Below are 20,295 nucleotides of genomic sequence, written 5' to 3' on the forward strand. Positions count from 1 at the left end.
ATACCTGCTGCGCGCCGGGGCGCCTGCTGCTTCCTCCTCGGCATGATGCTTCTCCGGCGACTGCCACTGCCGCCGCCGCCGCTGCCGGGCTGAGGACAGGGAGGGAGGGGCGGCGGGCCCGCGGGGGGGCGAGGCGGGCCTGCTCTCAGCCTCCCCCCCGGAGAGCGGCCGCCCGCAGGATGCTACTGCGCCCAGGCTCTCCGCGTCCCCCCCGCGCCGCGCTCCGCCGCGAACCCCGAACGTGCGGAGGGAAGAAGGAGGGCGGGCGAGGGAGGCTCGCGGAGGGAGGAGCGCAGGGGGGAGGAGGAGGCAGAGAAGGAGGAGGTGGAGGAGGAGGAGGAGGACCGCGCTGCCGGCGGAATGGGAAGTTTGACAAATCGCTCCAGAGGCCGGAGGAGGAGGGGGCGGGGAGGAGCGGCGGCCCTGCCCCCCCCCCGCCCCGTCCCCTGACGAGGTGCGCGGGGTTCGGGGCTGGGGGCCGGAGAGAGGGGGAGAGGGTGGGCAGAGGGGTGGGAGGAGGAGAGCTGGAGCGGCCCGGGCGGGTCCTGCCCCGGCCCCCGCCCCCGGGCCTGGGGTCAAGGCATCCGGGGGGACGCGCAGCCGCCGCCGCGGCCCGGGGCTCGGCGGTCCAGTCTTCTGCCCGCGGCGCGGCTGGAGCGGCGGCGTCGGCAACAGGCAAGCTTAAAGGAAAAGGAGATGATCGTGTCAATCGCCCGCCCGCGGGGGCGCCGCGCCCCCGCCCCCGGGCCCGCCTGGGACCCCCGCCCAGCCCGCGAAAGGGGTGCCGCCCCTCCGCCTCCGCCCCTTGCGCACACGCAGGGGCGCGGCACCCGGCCCGCAGAGCCCGTCCCGGGGCGCTTGCTACCCCTCACCCCTATTCCCACCCCGCGTTCCCCACCGGCCGCCCCCAAGCTGCCCCGCCCGGCCCGCACTTCTCTCCACCCGCCGACTCCAGAGCCCCCAGAGCGGTCCCAGGCCCGGGCTGGCGCCCCCAGGGGATGCCAGGGCCCACGGGCGGGCGCCCTCCCGGGAGGAGGCGGACTGAGGCGGGTGGGGGCAGCCCTCAGACCCCGCGCCACCCAGCTCCTCCCCCAGGACCCGCCGCAGCCACTTCCCCCAATTTTTTTTCCCGGGACAAACTTTCCTGGGCCCGTCCCGGGGGTCGACGTGGGAGGGGGTTCCTTCAAGTTTCCTCTCTTGACTTTGGGATGGTCAGGGTCCCTCCACCGCGCCCCTTGCCCCCTGGGAGCAGGGCCGCGCCCCCCCAGCCGGGGCGCGGGCTGATCCTAGGGCGGGACGGGGGCGGGAGAAGGAAACCGGGCTCTCCTGCCCATCCCCCACCCGGGGCGCCCCCCAAGAGCTGAGGGGGGCCTCTGCGCAGCGTCCCGCGCCCGGCCTGCCGGCGTTGCTGGACTAGTGGGATTGATTATTGATTGGCGATTCGGGGTCGCTGAGGCTCCGGGAGGGCCCGGCCGGCGGGCCGCGGGGAGGAGGAGCTGGCGGGGCCGCATGGGCGGCGGGGCGACGCGGGCTCACTTACGGGCGGCGACCAGGGCGCGGGTGGGCCGGAGCTCAGGCAGGCGACCCCCGGGTGGTGGCGGCGGCGGCGGCGGCGGAGCGGGAGCCGGAGCTCGAGCGGCGCGGGCGGCGGCGCATCGATGCGCTGCGGGCTCGATTGCGTCTCCCTGGGCCCGCTCTCGGGCCGGGAATGGGGCGGCCGCGGCGGGGCCGGCTCCGGGCGCTGCCGGGCGGCGGCGGCGGGAGCGCGGGGGCGCCCTCCGGGCCCACTGTCCCCGAGGCGGCCCTGCGCCCGGGCGCCCCGGCTGGGGCTCTGGCGCTCTCGCGGGCCCCAAGGCCACCAGTCCCGGCGGGGGCGGGCGCCCAGCGCTCCTGCACCGGCTGCCTGAGCGCTCCCGGAGCGGCAAACCCCAGACTTCTTCCTGCTTCTCTCCTTCTTTCCCTTTTTACCCCCTTATCTTTTTCTTTTTTTAGTCTTTCTCCCTCTTTTTCTGCCCTGTGTTCTTTTTATTTTTTCTCTGCGACTGTTTGTGCAAGTTTGTTTTGAAAGTTCACAGCATGCTTTCTTTTCTTTTAGACGGGGAGACAGTGATCTCACCCACACGGTAAGATCAAAAGTCTCCGCTCACTCAGCCTGCGGGCTTGGGCTGGGCCCAGACGTCTCCCAGGATGCAGATGCGCCGCCGCTGGCCTCCCCGGCTATAAAGCCGCCTCCAGCGCCTTTCCGCGCGCAGGAGAGCTTGGAGTTGTGGGGTGCGGACCCCTGGCTGGGCGGGGAGTCCTAGGTGGGCTACGGCGGGGCTCCGGGACTGGCGGAGTGTGGCGGAATCGGGGCGGAGGCGCCGTGCGCGTGCGGTGCCCGCGGCCGCAGAGGCCAGAACCGCTACCACCCCAGGCCGGGGAGACGCGGCCGTGGAGCGTGAAACGCTTCTTGCAAGCGAGGAAACGGTGAGTTGGCAGACACAGCCGGCGGCCTCACCACTCCGGTGGCAGCGCTGAGCTCCCGTCGCCTAGAGGCGGGCTGCGCCGCACGGGGTCCGCTCCCGCAGGCTCCCCGCTCACCTTCCAAGCGCCCACCTAGGCGCGCCCGGTGCGGAGTATGCACAGCGCGAGGCGCCGCGCACGGAAGCCTGGAGTTCTCCCTGGTCGCGCTTTTCTCCTCTTTTCCATCCCCTCGCTCTTCTCGCAAACCCCTGTTCCCTCCACCCCCTCCCTCTGCGGGCCGCGGCCTGAACTCGGATCTCCGCGTAGGGGTCCACCGCTGGGTCGCTGCCTGGCCCTCCCCGCCTCAGGCGCCGAGCGCCGTGCGATCCGCCCTAACATCTGTCAGTCCAACCATTGGCGCATCCATCAGTGTCAATGGGCTGCACAGTGCAGCGACAGCCCGTCACGAACAACACGGGCTATGCGGAGTGCACAACGCGACCACACTGCCAAGCCCAGACAGGCAAGAAAGGCCCCGGCCTCGCTTGGCACAGCCTGAATCCCTAATCCTTGTTCTTTTAGCCACAGGTACCCACCCCCACTTAATATCTGGACCCCAAAACATGAATCGTTTTGCAGGCCATTCTAGGGATGGAATTGATGGAAGAGGGGCAGTGTCGCTGGAGTCATTATTTTCCTCCAGGTTCTCTCTGCCCTTCTGTGGGCTGGGTGTGGCCAGGAGAGAAGGAAGGGAGGCTTCCCAAATCCTCGCCAAGCATACTGCAGATCCGGAAGCTACCTAGATGCGAGGGCTTAAACCCGCTTCACCTGGGCCTAGAATGTGTCCTCGAGGTCTCTGGGTAGGTCTTAGCCACGAGGTCTCGCGCTAAAACTTTTTGGCCCCGCCTGGCTGCTGCGTGACTTGGCCCGATGGAGAGGAGCTGGAGAGCGGAGGAAAACGATCCCAGTGAGAACTAAGGGCTCGATTTAGGGAAAAATAGTGTCTGGATGGCAGTAAGTGTGTAATTCACGTGTTCTTTACAGAGGGAGAAAGGGCAGGGCCGTACGTTGGAGAAGCCGGAGCTTTGCACTGAGTTCCCTGCGCCCATTCCCGGAGAGTGCCGCTCTCGGCTGTGGTTCTGTGTTCTACCTGATTTTGCCCCTTGACTTCAACTCCCCCATAGCCCCTCCCCAAGTGTCCAGAGGGTAAACATGCACATACCTCCCTGATCAATCCAGCCAGACCAAAGGGCCTTTCCTGTCCTCCTGCTAAGAACTTAATGGTAAGGGTGTACGGGGAACTTACTCTTGGGACCTCTGCAGGGCAGTTGTACCAGGCATTTTACCTGACTTTTTCTTATTGCAAAGATTTCTGTCTCGGTGCCTGGTGACCCCTCAGAGTCCACTACACAAGCGGGTGAAATCCCGCGCGGCTATTCTTTTCGACATTCCCGAGTAACAAGGGGAAAAGGAGCCGCTTCTAGGCGAACACTGAGATACGCTCGGTTGGGTTCCCGAGGAGGCCGTTTCCGGCCGCAGCGGCGCGGGCTGTAGCTCCCTCCTGCAGGGAGACACCGCGCTCTAGGGTGCGGGCTTCGCCGCCCACATCCAGTGGTCGAACTGTTTTCACGCTAGACTAGAGGGCGGAAAAGTCTGCGCCCGCGGAGAAGCTAGAATTCTGTAGAATGTACACTGTGTAGAAATCTTTTCACCCTACTCTTCAGAATATCTTTGGAAAACAACAGGCTCTGGCCCTGCGCAGGCTCCTGGTAACTTCCACCGGCCTGAGTCACTGAAAAGTAAACCCCTAGACCAGTGAGCTGCCACCACCTCTGGGAGGTGCCACGCTTCCGTGAACATTTTTTTAAATCCCTAAAAATAGGGAAAATGGGCAGAAGGCGGTGGGACTCACCCAAACACCGAGTTGCAAATGTCCATAGAAGAAACTGGTACTCACATGGCAGCCAGGTGGCTGACCCAGCAGCTGGGTGGTAACCTTGTGATCCCCAAGCATCCCCCAGAGCCATGAAGGCAATGCTGACCCCTACGATTGCACCTCAGGCCCAGTGGAGTCCCATAGTGGTGCTGTGTAATCAGTGGCAAATCAGTAGAAAAGATCCCAGATGAAGCTTCTTCAGGTCAGGAGTTAGAAATCTGCCTCTGACTTTTTGAACTCAAGTAAACTGGGGCACCTGTCCCTAGGCCTACCTGTGCCCCACCCCAGGATTATTCACGACCTTAGCTACCAGGAGCCCTGCCCGGATAAGTTTTTAAGAGAGAGAGAGAGAGAGAGAAAGAAAAAAGTCACATGCAGGCATGGGCAGGAACAGGTGTGCGCTGTTGGGATGGACGCTTGGCTCGAATCACGCCATGCAGAGACAAATCTGTGCCAGGAAGGAGTAGCCAGGCCACCACCGGGAGGCAGCCGAGGTTGTGTTCAAGGTGGCGATTGAGGGTAGTAGGTGACAGTTTGACCCAAAGAAGGCCAAGTCCTGTCCTTATCTGGGATGGCCACTGAGGGAAAAGACTTCAGGGAAAGGAAGTGTCCTCACAGCTAGCATTACAAGATGAGGAGCTAGAGGGAGAGCTGGCTTTGGTCCCAGGCACCGGGGCCCAAAGCCAGAGGGAGGCTTGGGCCACCTGGAGAGACTGGGCAGGCTGAGTAGTACCCTCTGAGAGCCTGTAGCCACTTTCAAAGAGTGAGGGCATTTGCCCAGGGTGTAGGCTTTTAAGGAGCCCAGGGCTGGGCAGCATCAGGGGAGGGAGGCACCAGGTGGGTGCCCTCCTGCCTGCACTCACCTGGAACCCTGGCATGTGGGTTTTTCATCTTCCTCACACCTCCCCGCACCATATTCTGGGCTAGGCAGTGTTGAGGAGGTGCCCTGGGTTCAGGGAAGCTTGCCACCTGCACACCTCAACCAGGAATTGGGGCCCGGAACCTCAGTCCCTGCCCAAGCAAGAAGGATAGGGACCCTGGCCCTCCCTAGGCGGTAAATTGTTTGCTAAAAGTGCATTTACACAGCGGCGAAGTTTGTTTCTCTTTTTCCGGTAGCTTTGTTTTAACGAACCAGATGTTTTGTCTGTAAATTCTCCCAAGAACTTTTACAGTTTTGACGTGAAATAAACCTTCGAAAATCAGAAGACTATATTAATACCACTTCTGTGGGGCCTCCATAGAGCTGAGTCAGGCGTGCCTGGATGGGAGCTGGGGGTGGGCTTACAGTCTTTGGAGAAAAGTAGGGGACTTCTCTTGGCCCAAGGTCAAGAATTGGTTTGGGGGAAGTGAAGCGCCTCCCCCCCCTCCCAAAACAGGCGCACACTCACGCACTGTCACACCAGAGTACACACTCCCAGCCCTCCTCCAACCAGGCATGGCTTGCTACTTTTTAAATTTCTTGTGGCTTGGGGCACAGAGATGTGGCTTAACTTTGCACACTGTCCACTGCACACCGCTGCCGTTTTCCACCAGGCCTGCCGGACTGAAAGGCAAAGGGGCCTTCCATCTTCTTCCGGGAACAGCCCTGATACCAGAATGTGCCGGGCCGGGGCCAGGGCAGAGCAGGGTGGAAGCTAGTGCCCCTGTCTGGCCCGCCCTTAACTCCTGGGCACAACTAGATTTAGGAGAGCAGATGGAAGCCGACCTGATCTAGTCCCCCAGGCACCCACGGCTGGAAGGTCCCTCTCTCCAATGCCTCATTTGTTTTTCCAGTTCAGGATTTCCAGGCAGTTATAAACACCTTTAAACCCCCCCCCCCCCCACTTAACAATACACCTAACAGGGGGAGAGAGGGAAGGAAGGAATACAGTTATCCCAGAGGAGTGGGCAGAGGGAAACCGAGTCTGCCTAGATACACAAACTCTGGTCCCGTCAATCACAGCGGCCACTTTCTCAGATTTCCCAAGACGGGAGATGGCGATTTTCTATTCCCTCCCCTCTCCCCCCGCTTTCCAGTGCTCTGAGTCTCACATTTGCAAATATTTCTTTCTTCCCTCATTCTCTTTCGTTCAATCATCTACGGAACTTTCAAAAAACTTTTTTTTAGGAGAGCGAAGATTAAATCAATAAAATAAAGCGTCTTTGTGTTTCAGTCTAAGGACGAAAGATGCACATTCAACTCAGTTTGGAGCGCTTAACTCCAGGCGAAATGCCCTTTCATCAAATCCCACGCGTCGACTTGGGTTGCGCTGGGAATTTCACAAATTCCTCACTACAGCATGGCGTGGTTTACCCCCACCCCACTTTGGGTGAAATGGATTTTTGGAAATCATTTGAAGCAGAGCTAAAAATAAGTGGGGTGGGAAAGCCCTTCACTAGAGATAGCTGCAGCCGCCTAAGGGCTCACCCCGGCCAGGAGCGAGCGGCTACTTACTAGTTGCAACTCAGGGCCGCCCACCTCTTCTCGGGCAGTTCCACCAGCTGCCCCGCAGAGCAGGTATTTGAATCAATGTGTGGGTAACCTGGTGCGGCTCTGAACTCCAGCTCTTCTAATGCTGGAACCCTAAAGGAGGAGGAGGTCCCAGAAATCAAAGCACTAGGTCTTAGCAGACCAGGCAGCCCAGTTTTCTGTGGTGACCTCATTAACTGGACAGAGAATTTGCAAGACCAGGGAGAATCTCGTTTCCCAGTTCTTCCACATTGCTTTTTCTCTTCTGTCTTCAACGTGAGGGTTTTGTGTATGTCACTAAATTTACAAATGGGGAAGACAGAACCTAAGTCTCAGTAGGGCAGGTACAAAAAAAGAGGGACAGCACCCTGGGGACCTCATTCTTGGACGTTTTCATTTTTTGAAACTTGATGGATATCACCTGTAGTTTGACAAGAGGAGGGCCAGGGTGACTGGGTACACGGTGGCCAGAAGGGTTAGATTATATGGCATGCAGGTAGTCCGATTTCCAGGGCTTTGATAATACCAAGATTTTTCTCCTTTGCAGGGTAGCCCTCCATTCCGCCTTCACCCTTTTCTGCTGCCTCTTCTCTTTTCCCTATCTCTTTCGGCTTCTTTCTTCCTTTCTCTTCCTTTCTGTTTTCTTTTTGTGCCTCTCTTCCAACCGTCTCTCCTCCATCTTTGTAAGACTTCCCAAAAGTATTTATTTAACGTCTACCAAGTGATAGCCCCAAACAGGTCCAGTCTTCCTCCCTGTGGCAAGGCGGAGGCGGTTACCGCCTGCAGGTAGTGAGGGCACAAAGTAGTCGGGAGGTTTTTGTTTTTGTTTTTGTTTTTGTTTTTTTGCAGCGTTTTTAGGTGGGGGTGGAGGGGAAGGAGGGCAGAAATAGGTTAACACTTGGTTTGAAATAAAAGAACATGTTAAGAAGTTTTGAAGCTGCCAATAAAACCCTTTAAGTGGCTTGTGATTCAGTGCCTGGAGTTGCGGGGATGGCATTGGTAAATGACTCTAATGCCCAAAGAAAAATATTACAAATGCCTCTGTCTCGGCCACCAATCGGGCGCCGCTCTCCCGCGCGGGCGGTGGCTCCTCTCTGGCGCGGAGGGCACCCGCATTTGCATGATAAATTGACCGGACTGGCGGCAGCCAATGAAATATTCAAATTAGGCCGAGTGGCGAGGTAGGGGTGGAGTCCCTGGGGCTGCCCCTTGGCGCGGCGGCGGGAGCGGGCGCTACCACCTCTCCGTCAGCGCCCTCTGGAGGCGGGACAGCGCGGGCGGCCGCTCTGACCCAAAAGTCCAGATGGGGGTTGGGGGTTGGGGGTTGGGGTTGCAAAGGCGTTTGGGAGGGGTGATGGTGGGCTCCGGGTGGTGCGTCGCGGCCCCAGGAGGCTTTCTGGCTGGCCTAGTGGACTAGGCATACAGCAGGGTCTCTGCATGCCTCTTGCCCTTAAAAGTGTTGATGGATTCCCGAAGTGGATGGTGACTCCAAGGAGAGGTTTCAGAAAGGCTCCAGCCTCCTTCCCCCAACCGTCTTCTCTAGGTTTCCCTAATAAACCCAGCCCTTAGGTTAAAATCACGTATTCACTCTTGTTGACTTAGCTTCAAGACAAGATTCTTGCCCACCCCAGATCACACGGCCAGCTTTCCCAAAGGCCCTCTGATAATGAAATGAGGGAGCAAATATATGGAACTTTCCATTTTGCCCTGAGCCAAGGACCCTGCACCTGCACAGTCCAGGGAGCTCCGGAGGGCACCCCGCCTGGAATCCCAAACCCTGGCTAAGCTGTGGGAGCCTAGGCAGGGACAGGCAGTGCCTGGAGACTGGCCTTAACCTGCAGCACTTCTCCCCTGGGAAAATGCTTTCTGGAGGAAGCACCCAGGCCTCAAGGCAGCTCCAGTGAGTGGGCGAAAATGGCTATTGTAAGGCGTAAGGCGCTGGCCGTGGTTAGATGCTCAGCAAGGAAGACAGGGCAGGTGCACGTGTGAGAGATTGGCTCTGTGATGTGGTCACTTCTGATTCCACCAGCACCCTGCCCAGCTCCTCCTGGAGGTCCTGACTAAGCAGGGACTTTTGCATGAGAGCCAAGGATTAGTGATGTCTCTTGTGCGCTGGTCTGCTCTTCCCTCCCCACCCCCCATAATCCATCCCGTGCCAGGTCCCTAGGCTGTGCCTGTTAGAGCCCGCGACCACCCCACAGACTTGCCTTTAAAGCAGAATTTTTAGAAGTGCCGTTGCCTTTTTTGACTCTGCTGTGAGATGCCGAACACCTTGTTCTTTCTCCATCTCAGCAGGGCTTGGTTGGTTCCCAGCTAACTCTCTCTGGGAATGCTCAATCCCCACCCCTGTTCGCAGCCAAAAGGTGCTGCTGGAGGCGGTCTGCGTGCCAGTCAGCAGCCCTCTCGGTACCTCTTCCCCAGATGTAGTCAAAGCAAGTCATTCATCTGCAGCAGCCTCCCCTGCCGGTTCACCAGGGAGAACCTGGGGACAGAACTGCTCAGAGCCCGGCCTAGACTGGCTCACTGTGTGTAAATACACACAGCAGAAAGAGTAGGTGCTGAACACACATTTAGGAGAGAGTGAATTTTGACTCTCAATTACCTTATAGGTATTATCAATAGTTTCAAAGTATGTTGTCCAAAGCTTGTTAATTCCTAAGGAGACTTTTGTATCATTTGGGGTTTTGAGGAGTGTGTTGGCTGAAGAGAAGAGGATCTGGCCCCAGGCTTGATGAGAATGCATGGGGTAAATACCTGGTGACAGAGGTACAAAAGGGGCCTCTCCACTTGCTAAGAGAATCTTCCATCCTAGCTGGTTTTAGGACCTGGGGTGGGGTTCCCATAAGGGGGAGACATAAGGAAGGAGTAGGCCCCTTCCGAGATAGCTGAGTCAACTTACATAATAGGGCAGGGAAACCTCTCTTGGAAGCCCAGGAACCCTCCTTCCATCTTCCCCTCCTCAGGCCTCACCTGAGACTTGAAAAGGGACTAGAGTCATCCTCCAACAGTGAAATTTGTTAAAGAGTCGCTCCTGTCTAGAATGTACAGAAATGCAAGCACCCAGCCCCTGCTTTCCCTGCCTTGAGGTTGCTGCTTTATTGAGAGCCCATGCAGACACAAGAAGGTAGGCAGTAAAAGCAGAAAGGAAAGGTAGAAGGCTGGCTGTCATTGAGCCCTGCACTAATTCCGATGTCGGCTGAACTGTGCACAATGAATGAGGAAGTAAATAACAGGTGAAGGACAAAAAGAGTGAAGCTAGTCAGTTTATGAGAGGAGATAGGTCTCAGTGTGCCCCACAGATGGATGTGTGTACAGCAAGCAGTACCTTGCAGGGGAATACGAGCTCCAACTGTGGTGATGGGATGCCTGAGCCCGTGTTACTCACTGGGTTACTCCATGGCCCATGAGTAACCCAGTGAGCCTGAGCAGGTAACTCCCTCTCTTTGAACCTCATCTCCATCTCTAAATCAGGACAGCTTTCTCCAACTTAAACGCTAAGTAGGGATTCAGTGTAGAAACATTCCATCAAAACTGGAGATGCCTTGGCTCATGCCCTGTGGCTCATGCCTGTAATTCCGGCACTTTGGGAGGCTGAGGCAGGCATATCACTTGAATCCAAGAGTTTGAGACCAGCCTGGGTGACATGACAAAACCCTATCTCCACAAATAAAGATACAAAAATTAGCTGGGTCTGGTTGCATGCATCTGTAATCCCAACTACTTGGGAGGCTGAGGCAGGAAGATCACTTGAGCCTGAGAGGTTGAGGGTGTAGTGAGCTGAGATTGTGCCACTGCACTCCAGCCTGGGCAACAGAGTGAGACCCTGTCTCAGAAAAAAAATAAAGAATTGGAGATGCCCCTTGAAACCTTGGGTTTTGGGGTCTACATGCTGGAAACTTTCAGAGTCAGACCAGAGTGTGAAAGGCACTGGTGTCATTTGCCGTGTGCCCATGGTGTACACAGTAGAGTCTACTGCCCAGGACACTCATGAGGCTTATCTGGGATTGTGGGTATCCAAGCCTTGGCCAAGAGCTTGGTGATGAACAGTAGTTGTCCAATAAGTGGTACCCCCATAAGCTGGTGTGCAAGGTGGCCACAGGGCCAGACCACTCTGAAAATAAAGGCTTATACTTGGGCTGAGCCTGGATGCACCTGAGATTATATGCAGGTGCTTGGAATGGGTTGAGAAAGAAAGAAAGGAGAGAATTGCTGAAGGCACAGTGCAGTCCATCTGACTTTTCAGGCAGAGTGGGCATTTGCAGGGCTGATAAGGCAGGTTCTTCTGGGCTTTTCTGTGAGCTCATTAGAGGAAGGGGTCTGGTGACTGATATTTCTATTTTCCCTGTTAGTAGTGACTGGAATTTGCACCATCCAGGTCAAATGGAAAATAGAAGGCGGGATAAATCTGACAGTCTCATTGATTTGCTCTCTTTGCCATCGCCACTCGTGAGAGGAAGAAATGTGACTTCAAAATTGCAATTAGGAAGCAGCCTGCTAAGGAGTCCTCTCGTGAGCTCCTGTGCTGTGCAGCGCACAAGACCATCTTGTCTTATTTCCTAAGGAGGTAGGTTCATTCATGGTTTCAGCCAGAGCAGGCAGTGCAAACATATGACACCCACCTGCAAATAACGCCCAGAAAGGCTGTCCAACACTTCCTTCACATTTTTGGTCAGATCTCTGAAAAGATGACCATCCTCCCAATGTTTTAAAAGTATTAACTGCCTTTCAGACATTCTTTAACCTTTAATGTTTTGTAACTTGATGAAAAGGTCATTTTGTGCTGAGGATGTAGTTGTCCCATAATTGTTCACCTATCAGGGTGAATTCCAACCAAATCCGGAATTATTTCATGGGATCCAGCCCCGCCCCACACACACACATAATAAATGAATATTTTCCTGTATACATGTGTGTATATGTACACTTAGTCATGCATATGTGTATACATATTTGTATACTCTGCATGCACATATACTGGTTGGGACTTGGATTCAAAGGACATTCCTAGCATTCCCACCAAATGATTTATCCTTTGTGGGAAAATTGATGGCAATTATTTATTGTGCACTGTACCTGTGCCTGCTTTCTTACAGAAAGGGTTTGGTCAATTTCTAATTCAACATTTCATTGCTGTCTTTACAATAAATGCCTGCAGAAGCTTAGGAGAATTGAGAGGGTTTTTTCCTCTCTCTTCTTTCACAGTATGAGCTTTTTAACTGTCACTGGCTAGAGCAGTCCTTCTTCTTCACTTTTACCTTTCTAAGCTGATGTATTCTTGGAAACAGATGGCTGAGCATGTTAGATTTATATTTAAAATAAGAGTAGAGTTAATAGGCTCAAATAAGAGCAGGAAGGTATTTTCTACAAGGTAACTGCATGGAGTGGGTGCCTGGACCATGGAAGATGTGTTAATGCTTTTACCTATTCTAGAGGTGTTGCGCTGTGGTCTCCTATATTTCTTGCTCTGATGATTGAGTTTTTAAGATAAAGGCTTTCCAGGCAAATAAGGAATAGTTGGATAGGACAGCTCAGGTTAAGTCTCCATAGACTGACATACAGAACAAATCTGACCTAAACCGTAAAAACATTAGTAAGGGAACTCTATAAGATTAACACGTACTAAACTTAAAAGACAAAATCGGGCTTTTGTTTTTGTTTGTTTGTTTTCTTAAGACAGAGATACGTTCTGCTGCTTTCCAGGCTGAAATGCAATGGCACGGTCATGGGTCACTGCAACCTCCGCCTCTGGGGTTCAAGTGATTCTCCTGCCTCAGCTTCCTGAGTAGCTGGGATCACAGGTGTGCGCCACCACGCCCAGCTAGTTTGTGTGTTTTTAGTAGAGTCAGGGTTTCACCAGGTTGGCCAGGATGCTCTTGAGCTCTCGACCTCAAGTGATCAACCTGCCTCAGCTTCCCAAAGTGCTGGGATTACAGGGGTGAGCCACAGTGCCTGGCCAAAAATTTGTGCTTTTAAAAGGAGATGAGTTTTACTTAAAAGCAAATGCCTTTAAAAGGTCTTTGGCTAGACTAAATGGTAATGAAAGGAAGCAAAGCTTGTGACCACTATGTAGAGCCATTTAGATAGTCTTTCTTTGGGGCTGACTCCTCTAGAATGCAAAATCTAGGGTCATTCATTGCACCTTCCTGGCTTCACACTGGTTTTCTGAATGTCCTGTTGATTTGCTTTTTGTCTTCCTATATCTCCGTGAGATCCATCAAAGGTGTAAAAGAATGTGTGAATCATACAGGTATATTTTAAATAATACCTGAATACACAACATTCAATCACCTGAAACCTCCCCCGACGCCTCCCAATTCCAGCCTCCTCTCCTGGAGGCCATATCTATTTTTAATTTTTGTGATGATCCTTACTTTGTAGTTTTGATATTTAGGTGTGTATCCCTGTGCATGTTCATAAATGAAGTCATATTGAACGAATTATTTTGTGTCTTGTTTCTTTTACTCAGCATTGTTTATAAGATTTAACCATGTGGATTTAACCATTTAACCATGTAGCTGGTTCACGAACAGAGTTCTAGACTGTGAAAACATTGCAATATGTTAGTTTCCCCGCTGCCTCCAACTGTTTCAATGCCATGAAGAATGCCCCTGTGCACATCCTTGTTCCCATGCTGTACTTTACATGGGGAATATCTTCTATTTATATATAGTTAGGGTTGGGATTCCTTGGTCATAGAGTTTGCATATCTGCAGCTCTAACTGTTTTCTAAGATGATTGTGTCAATTTTTACTCCCACAAGCAGTTTTTAAAGTTCTCATTGTTCTACATCCTTGCCAGCCTATGGTATTGTTAGCAATGGTGTTTCGTGTTTGTAATGTTTCCTAATCTAGCGGCTATGGTTGCTGTCTCACTGTGTTTAATTTGCATTTCCATGATTACTAATGAGTTCCAGCACCTTTTTATATCTGCGTGGTGATTGGGATTGCCTTATTTGTGAGATGCCTGTTCGAGTCCTGCCATTATCTGTTGCATGCATGTTTCATATTATTTCACCAAAGTTCTCTATTCCCCGAATGTTTCAGATTGTTTTGGGACAGTGGATCAGATCGAAATGTTTCAGTATTTCCTAGGATGCTTTAATCTGCGAGAAATAGGACCTCCTGCTCACACTGGCTTAAGGAAATCAGCTAGAGGTAGATTATGGCTCTATTATATTACCAGAAGCCAGTTTTCTCTGCCTTCTTACTCTTCCTCCTATTTTTGATGTAATCTTATCCCCAAGGTGTTTTATCTTATGATTTCAAGAGGGTCACAAGTGGTGAGTGGAACTAATTGTTTCTTTGTCCACATTCAACAGGGAAGAGAATAATAGAAAACTTTTCATTGACCTGGGTAATCTAAGTCCTTCCCTTCAGTTTCCAGGGGCCATGTCCATGGAGCAGGAGCCATCTCCAGGGAATGCCATGTCCCGAAGCCTTACTGAGCACTCCTAGTAGGGCAAATGAATATGTGTGCGGAGGACGTCAACCTCAAACAACCGCCATGTTTGCTGCCAAGCGTATAAGGTTTTTTTTAGTTTTTAATTTGCATACAATAAAATGCACTTTTTTTTTGGTATGCAGTTCTCTGAGTTTTGCCATGTGCACAAAATCACATAACTACCACTGTCATCAAGATTTAGAACAGTGGCCAAGTGCAGTGGTGGCTCACGCCTGTAATCCCAGCACTTTGGGAGGCTGAGGCAGGAGGATCGCTGGAGCACAGGAGTTCAAGATCAGCCTGGGCAACATAGTGAGACCCCGTCTTTACAAACAAATTTTTAAAAATTAGCTGGATATGCTGGCATGTGCCTGTAGCCCCAGATACTTAGAAGGCTGAGGCAGGAGGATCACTTGAAACTGGGAGGTCAAGGCTACAGTGCACCGTGATTGCACTTTAGCCCGTGTGACAGAGCAAAACTCTATCTCAAAAAAATTTTTTTAAGATTTAGAATCGTTTTCTTTTTTCCTTTCTTTTCTTTTTCTTTCTTTCTTTTTTTTTTTTTTGAGACAGAGTTTCACTCTTATCACCCAGACTGGAATGCAATGGCACGATCTCAGCTCACTGCAACCTCCACCTCCCAGGTTCAAGCAATTCTCCTGCCACAGACTTCTGGGTAGCTGGGATTACAGGTGCCTACCACCATGCCCAGCTAATACTTTATATTTTTAGTAGAGACGAGATTTCACCATGTTGGCCAGGCTGGTCTCAAACTCCTGACCTCAGATGATCCACCCACCTCAGCCTCCCAAAGTGCTAGGATTATAGGTGTGATCCACCGCTCCAGGCCTAGAATAGTTTTCTTACTCCCCCTAAACTCCTTTGTGCTGCCTTTTTTAGTCAAACTCTCCACCTGCCCTTAACCCTAGCTCCCCTGCACTAGAAACTACTGAGCCCCTGATCTGTTCTTCATCCTATTGCTTTCACTTTTCCAGGGTGTTACATACATTGAATTATAGAGTATGTCACCTTTCAAGTCTGGCTTCTTCTATCTAGTATAACGCATTTGAGATTTATCTGCATTGTCGGATGTATCAGTAAGTGTGTTTCTTAGCAGTGCTGAGAGGTATTCCTTTGCATGGATATTCCCAGGTCTGTTTATCCATTCATCAGCTGGAAGATAACTGAGTTGTTTCCAGTATGGGGTGATTACAAGTAAAGCCACTGTGTACATGTTGCTCTAGGTTTGGGGTAAACATAAGTTTTCATTTCTCTTAACTTTCAATACCTAGGAGAATGATTGCTAGGTCAATGGTACGAGTGTCTATAACTCTACCAGAAGGTGCTAAACTGTTTTCCGAAATGAGTGTAGCATTTTATATCCTCACCAGCAATGAACCGAGAGCTCTGCTTGCTCTGTAAGAGGCATCGGTGGATGTGAAAATGCTTTGTAAAGAGTAACGGTGCCTCACGGTGTGCTCAGGTGGGAGGATTCAGAGGGGGCATTTCTAAACTCTAAACTCCTGTGGGCTCCTAGCCCATCTTTCTGGATGGAGACAGAATACTTCCATTTCCAGGTTACTTGCTTCTCCAAAAGGGAGACCGGGAAGCATCCTTTTCTTTTTGCAAATGAGGGCACAGCACTGCCTCTCGTGGTTGAGGCTGTCTGGCATTATTCAGTAGGAACAAGAGTGAGATTCTCCAGCCCTCTCTTTTATTCCTGAGTTCATAAAGTAAAATGAAGCATGAACATTCGGAGCATTCTTATGCTCTGTGACAAGAGCAAGGCCAGTGGAAACATCCACATGTCCAATCAGAATGTCAGAGCTGGCGAGGACCTTAGCAGTTGTCACTTTAGAGATGATAACCTATTACATGCGCAGGTCCCCAGAATCCCAGCCCAGGACTTCTTCAGCCTTTCCGGATTGCCCTGGGTGGAACAAGATCAGCTCATTTAGCACGTGGCCTCCCAGAACACAAGGCAGTGTCCCACCAAGGTGGGAAGGGACCGGCTTCTCTGTCCACAGTAGCTATACACACAGAGATAGCAATGAAGCCGAATTGCCGGGTGCGCCGTGGCCAGGGATCCTGCCTCCTGGTTTACACTCCCGGAGCCTTTGCTGCTTTCATTTCAGTGCCCATTTCTGAGGCACCTTCACATTTCAAACGTCCTGAGAATATGTTTAATTAGAACTTGGCCATACAGCCTTTTAAAATAAAACAGAAGGGACCAGCTAATTATATCTCTCAGCATTCTGTGGCAAACATATATTTTTTAATAAAACACTTTCCTAACCAGAGTAATCCCTGGAGATGCAAATCCTCATTTATAAGAAGTTTCCCAAAGGGAATTAAAGAGAAGATGCCTTATAAAGAAAAGAGACAAAGAGAGTGGGGACGTGTTTTCAAAGAGCTTTTAAAAGATACACTCATTCTGAGGTTGAATTACAGATATTTTAAGGGTACCAAATTTTATTTCAGATGTAATCCTTTCCTGTGTGTTTGATCGTGTATTTCCGTTTTTTTCCCTTTTTGATCATTGCCACAAACGCCCATATTTCTCTTTCTGGTGTCTTTCATAAGTGCAATATTTAAATAAACAAGGGATTTTCCCAAAATGCACCTCATCTCCTACTGTTTGTCATCTCCTTGTCTTACTCTGTAAATAACCCTGTGTCTCACAGCAGAGCGTGCACAGAATGGATGTAGGGCAGTGTGTGTGGTCCTGGGGAGGGCCTTCCCTGTAATCTCTGTAGCCCAGGACAGGGAGAGAGAGGGAGGATTTGGGTCCCATTGCCACATGTCTTCAGGAGTGGAGGTCTGCTTGGGACATTTGCATTCATGAGGCAGCTGCACAGAGTCAGAGCAATAATTGTGCTAGCTGATATTTGCTGGGGGGTTTAGTCCAAGCCAGGTCACATGCTAAGAAATTTAGGGTTAGTACCTCATTTAATCCTCACAAGACTCACAACGTGTAGTCGTTCTTGCTCCATTTTGCAGATGAAGAAGACAAGGCTTGAGAGGTAGAAGAATGTGTGAAGGGTCTCAATGTTGTTAGAAGGGTTAGCTCTTGTATTTGGACTCAGATCTGTCTGCCCTAGAACTCGGCTCTCCCAAACCTGGTGCTGGGTGCCCTGGGAGACATCATGAGGCTCAGAGATGCCACCTTTCCTTGAACGGGCCTCTCTTCTCCACACACTGTGGAGGGCACGGGCACTGTGTTTTCAGATAAGTTCTGTGTGCATCAGGGTCCTGGTGGGAAAGACTGGACACATTCTGGTTAGGATTATTCATGGAAGATTCTCTAAAGAGGCTAATTTGGAAAGGCAAAGGGAAGGGTGAAGGAAAGCACAGAGAAAATGATCAGAACTGTTACTTCCCCACACCTGAAGGGATGGGTTACTGGAAGCCAGGAGGAGAGTGTGGTCAGAACCATTTTAGAGGAGCTTTGACCTTCAGGAGAAAGTCAGGCCCAGGAAGACCCACAGGGATGTGACCAGGGGATGCCATTCTTGGTCTGCTCTCTCTTCTCTTCCTCCACTCTCCTCACAGGACTCCACACTGGATAAACCCCTGCAGGAGTGAGGGAAACTGCCACCCAGATCTGCCTCCCAGGGCACATCCCATGGAGAGCTCTAAGGCTAAGAGGCAGAAAACCACCACAGGTGCAGTGCCTCTTCCAAAGCACCCAGTCATGCCAGCCCTGGGCTGGGAATGGGAAGAGAGGAGACTGCAGTACTGCCCTTGAAGATCTTAAGAGTCTGTGGAAGAGTCAGGCGGAGACGGGGGGTGTTCCCTTGGCAAAGGACTCTGAGCAGGTGCGGGACATGGATGATGCTCCCACAGAAGCTTTGGGGTTTGCTGTGTGTGCCTGGAAGGGGTGTGCCTGTCTTGACATGCCTTGCCTCCTGCTGTCATTGACAACGTGAAGGCAAACTCCTGGGGCCGGCCTTTTTTCCTTGAGATAAAATATATATAATTCTCTTTTATCAAATGCTTATTACATAAAATCTAATTGAAAAAAAATAGAAGAAAAGAGAAGTCATTCATCATCCTGTTCTCCAAAAACAGCTGGAACAGCTTGGTGGAACTTTTTCCAGCGACTTTCCTCAGAGTTTGCCTCTTTGATTATGGTAAGAGTGGGATGCAATTTTGAATTTTGAGATTTTGATTGAGCATTGCCATAGTATTTTGCCATGCTATGATAAATCTTTGGCAAACGTAGTTTTTGATGGCTGCATAATATTCTGTTGTATGAATGCTAGCATAGTTCATATTATCATTCTTCTACTGTTATTATTTATTTATTTATTTATTTATTTTTTAGATGGAGCCTCGCTTTGTCACCCAGGCTGAAATGCAGTGGCGTGACCTCAGCTCACTGCAACCTCCACCTCCGAGTTCAAGCTGGCCTCCTACCTCAGCCTCCTGAATAGCTGGGACTATGGGCACACACCACCATACCAGGCTAATTTTTGTATTTTTTAGTAGAGACAGGTTTTCACCATATTGGCTAGGCTGGTCTTGAACTCCTGACCTCAGGTGATCTTCCTGCCTCAGCTGGCTGGAGTGCAGTGGTGCCATATGGGCTCACTGCAACCTCCACCTCCCACGCTCAAGTGATTCTCCAGCCTCAGCCTCCAGAGTAGCTGGGACTACAGGCACACGCCACCACACCTGGCTAATTTTTGTATTTTTAGTAGAGATGGGGTTTCATCATGTTGGCCGGGCTGGTCTTGAACTTCTGACCTCAGGTGATCTGCCTACCTCAGCCTCCCAAAGTGCTGGGATTGCAGGCACGAGCCACCACGCCCGGCCCCAAACAGAACTTTCTTGTAAAATATAATTACAGAACTTGTCAGTGCTTTTAGGCTCTCATGGGGAGACAGACTTTAATCAAATCATTGCACAAATATATAGTTTCTAAATGTGGTAATTGCTATAAGGGAAATGCACTTTTAAAAATGCTAACCCTAGGTCATGGCGTGAGTGACCGCCGCCCCCGCCCCCGCCCCCGCCCCCCGCTGAAGGCATTTAATAGCGGTGGTGCAGCCCCTGGCCAGGCTGTCTTGGGGAGCATCCATGTGAAAAGATGAGAGTAGGATAAGAGGATCTCAAGTTTCCTTCCAGTATCCAGGGTCCCTAAGCTACATTAACAACACACTTTCCAGGACGGACAGCAGCTCACCAGTTCCTGTGTCTGGGGCCCAGTTCATCAATTTTTGTGTGTCATCTCTAAAAAGTATTATGGCCAACTGGAACATAAAAGATATGAGGAAGTTGGCTGGGCGCGGTGGCTCATGCCTATAATCCCAGCACTTTGGGAGGCCAAAGTGGCTAAGGTCAGTTGTTCATGATCAGCCTGACCAACATGGCAAAAACCATCTCTACTAAAGATACAAAATTAGCTGGGCATGGTGGCAAATGCCTGTAGTCCCAGCTACTCGGGAGGCTGAGGCAGGAGAACTGCTTCAACCTGGGAGGCGCAGGTTGCTATGAACCGAGATCATGCCATTGCACTCCAGCCTGGGCAACAAGAGCAAAACTCCATCTCAAAAACAAACAAAAAAGTAATGACGAAGCAAAGGGCAACTAATTCATTCATTGATTCATTCATTCATTTGTTCCTGTGTCCATGCAGCAACTCTTCGTGAGTGCTCTGTAAGATGCCAGGCAGGCTCTGCACAGTCAGAAAGGTAAAGCCAGCCTTCTCTGGCAGATTACACACTGCCAACTGAACACACTTTTCCAGGGAACATAACCATTTAAAAGAGAGGAAAAATCAATGCTAATAGAACTCTTTATCTGGTTCCAAAAATGACATTGTCCGTAGTGGCTGATGCTTTGAGCCCGTGCCTGCTCTGGAAGAATGAGCCCTGCGTGGACACAATTTTGTAAGCTCCTTGAACCTGGCCAAATCAATCAATGAGACACCACAGCAGAGGCTACAGCGTGGAGAGAGTCTGGGTTCCAGGAGCAAACTGCACCATTCCTCTTCCACCCCGAAACAGGACCGGGACCCTCCCTT

At 51.7% G+C, this 20,295-nt stretch overlaps 2 protein-coding genes across 3 annotated transcripts in view; one reads left to right on the top strand and one right to left on the bottom strand.

Annotated features, from left to right (window-relative positions):
• The window catches only part of TSHZ3 (teashirt zinc finger homeobox 3), a 74,901-nt gene extending 74,836 nt beyond the window's left edge, over nt 1–65 (bottom strand). For both annotated transcript variants that reach the window (XM_035286332.3, XM_035286330.3), the window contains exon 1: nt 5–65. In XM_035286332.3, coding sequence (XP_035142223.1) covers nt 5–44 — 40 coding nt within the window. In that variant the 5' untranslated portion in view covers nt 45–65. The remainder of the gene's footprint in view (nt 1–4) is intronic.
• LOC144580756 (uncharacterized) overlaps nt 1–20,295 on the top strand; it is a 73,693-nt gene continuing 53,398 nt past the window's right edge. Inside the window, exon 1 of the mRNA XM_078359586.1 lies at nt 1–20,295. This exon is cut by the window's right edge and continues 51,335 nt beyond it. Coding sequence (XP_078215712.1) covers nt 180–1,364 — 1,185 coding nt within the window. The 5' untranslated portion in view covers nt 1–179 and the 3' untranslated portion in view covers nt 1,365–20,295.

Source organism: Callithrix jacchus, chromosome 22 (genome assembly GCF_049354715.1).
Source record: "Callithrix jacchus isolate 240 chromosome 22, calJac240_pri, whole genome shotgun sequence".
In the NCBI taxonomy this organism is placed as follows: domain Eukaryota; kingdom Metazoa; phylum Chordata; class Mammalia; order Primates; family Cebidae; genus Callithrix; species Callithrix jacchus.